This window comes from Octopus bimaculoides, chromosome 20 (assembly GCF_001194135.2).
Source record: "Octopus bimaculoides isolate UCB-OBI-ISO-001 chromosome 20, ASM119413v2, whole genome shotgun sequence".
NCBI classification, from domain to species: Eukaryota; Metazoa; Mollusca; class Cephalopoda; order Octopoda; family Octopodidae; genus Octopus; species Octopus bimaculoides.
In genome coordinates, this window is record NC_069000.1 from 15,522,549 (window position 1) to 15,525,151 (window position 2,603).

The following is a 2,603-nucleotide window of genomic DNA, read 5'->3' on the forward strand; positions in this document are numbered from 1 at the left end:
ATATATGTATATATATGTATATATATGTATGTATATATATGTATATATATATATGTATATATATGTATATATATATATGTGTGTATATGTATATATATATATAGATAGATAGATAGATAGATAGATAGATAGATAGATAGATAGATATAGACGCAGCAGGAGTGGCTGTCTGGTAAGCAGCTGGTTTACCAACCACATACTTCCGAGTTCAGTCCCACTGCGTGGCAGATTGGGCAAATGTCTTTTATCATAGCCTTCGGTCGACCAAAGCCTTGTGAGTGGATTTGGTAGACGGAAACTGATAAAAGCCCGTCATATATATATGTGTGTATTTGTGTATCTGTGTTTGTCCCCCCACCCCACCCCACCATCGCTTGACAACCGATGTTGGTGTGTTTACGTCTCTGTAAAATAGCGGTTCGGCCTAAGAAACCGATAAAATAAGTACTAGGCTTACAAAGAATAAGTCCTGGGGGCGATCTGCTCGACTAAAGGCGGTGCTTCAGTATGACCGCAGTCAAACGACTGAAAGAAGTAAAAGAATATGCGTCGAATGTGTTTGGTATTTTACAGACAAGAAAGCAAATTTCGAACGCAGTATGGTAAAGTCGACCTCGGCGGAATTCAAACTGAGAACATAAGGACGGACGAAACACCGCTATGCATTTTGCCAGCTCACCGCCTTTTTTTGCGAAACAGTAATTATTAACAGCGTACCGTCAAAGTATTCTGGAGTTTGAAATCGATTAAACGGCGTAATCCCTTTTCCCCAATAAGGGTTCTCTAGATTATTACACGACCCATCTGCTGTACGGTAAAGTGAGTCAGGGTCACACGTAATCGGAGTGCTAAAAGAACAAGTTGCCAATAACATTACTTCAGCATTTGATTGTTCTGTTGTACTGGTTTCCGTTTCATTTTGTCTGCAAAAGAAACAGAAATTGCTTTACAGTATTTTAACGTTCTGAGTTCAAATTTCATTGTTTCAAATGTATGAAATGTATGAATGTATGAAAGCCTTACCTTTCATAAATTAGAGGTAAACGAAATAAATATCATCCACGTCCTGGGGTTTATATTCTCTACTGCTCCTCATTCACTGATAATTTCTGGTCTTGTACTTTGGTATGAATGGGCATCCAGGACATAACTTTCTCGAGTTCGAGGACTCATAGGGCCGGTTACCCAGTTTCCACGACATATAAGAGATGAGATCACAATAATTCCCCTGAGCAGGGGAATAATTCCCATTGCAGAGAGTTACGCATTTACGGCTGAGTGGACTGGAGCAACGTGAAGTGAAATGTTTTGCTCAAAAACACATCGAGGTGCCAGGTCCGGGAGTCGAAACAACGATCTTGAGATCGTGTGTGCAACAACATAACCACTAGACCACGCGCCCCCATTGAGATGATGGTTGCAATGCGTCTGTGCACGCGTCTATGCACGCGTCTATGCACACTGTTTAGAGTGAACAATAGCCACGCGATATTTAGCCCGACCTTCTATTGATTCTACCTTCATCCACCATGCTAGTATAAATCGATATGGCACTCCGTAGGTTACAACAAGGGTTCCAGTTCACCCGATCAACGGAACAGCCTGCTCATGAAATTAACGTGCAGGTGGCTGAATACTCCAGACATGTTCTCTTTACGTAGTTCTCAGGGAGATTCAGCGTGACAGAGTGTGACAAGGCTGGCCCTTTGAAATACAGGTGCTACCCATTTTTGCCAGCTGAGTGTACTGGAGCAATTAGAAATAATGTGTCTTGCTCAGGGACACAACATGTCGCTGGGAATTGAACTCACGACCTTACGATGTGAGCCGACTACCCTAACCACTAAGCCCCGCGCCTTCATTGACTTGTTATGTCAGTCGAACTTACCTTTCATACTTTAGAGGTCAATAAAATAAATATCAACCACGTTTGGGATTAGTGTATTCAATTTTTCTTTTTCATTGACAATTTCTGGCCTTGTTCTTATATAAGAAATCGCTATTTTAAGCTACTGACCTTTTGTGCAAACATTACTTTTTGTTGTGTGCTGGTTATAAAGTATGTTTGCGGGGACACACTTACACGCATACAGTTTAACAGTAAGAGTGACCAAAAGATATATAGCCCGAACTACTGCTAGTTTTATATCACTCTCATCCGCCATGCTGGTATATATGATAGATAAAATAAATACACTGAACTGTTATGTCCCTCAAACTGTAAGGACGTGTAGAGATGGAGAAGTTCAAGTGTTTAAATTACCTAAGTCTCATTTCTTTCATGAGTTGTATTAACTTGGAACCAGATTTTCCAATTTCGTCTTCCATATCACGGTTTCCAAAGAATTTGTTGTGTTTGCAATGGAAGTAACTTGATGGTCTGATTTTTGCTGAAATGTATATCAAACATACAATTTATATATATTCATGTTTGACGAAATTATGAATCAAATAATAAAATCGCTTTTGTTTTTTATGAAAAAAAAAAAAATTAAACTATATCAGTGGTTCCGAATGGGGTCCGCAAAGCTAGTACTGAGGGTCCGTGAACTAAATTCAAAATTTCACACACACATATATATATATATATATATATATATATA

The 2,603-nt window shown here is 39.2% G+C and overlaps 1 protein-coding gene across 1 annotated transcript in view; it reads right to left on the bottom strand.

Moving 5' to 3' along the window:
- LOC106871709 (heme peroxidase 2) overlaps positions 1 to 2,386 on the bottom strand; it is a 17,377-nt gene extending 14,991 nt beyond the window's left edge. Inside the window, exons 1-2 of the mRNA XM_014918319.2 lie at positions 2,264 to 2,386; positions 718 to 923 (exon numbers count right to left, since the gene is read on the bottom strand). Of these exons, the coding sequence (XP_014773805.2) occupies positions 718 to 923; positions 2,264 to 2,328 (271 nt within the window). The 5' untranslated portion in view covers positions 2,329 to 2,386. The remainder of the gene's footprint in view (positions 1 to 717; positions 924 to 2,263) is intronic.
- Positions 2,387 to 2,603: the final 217 nt, after the last annotated feature.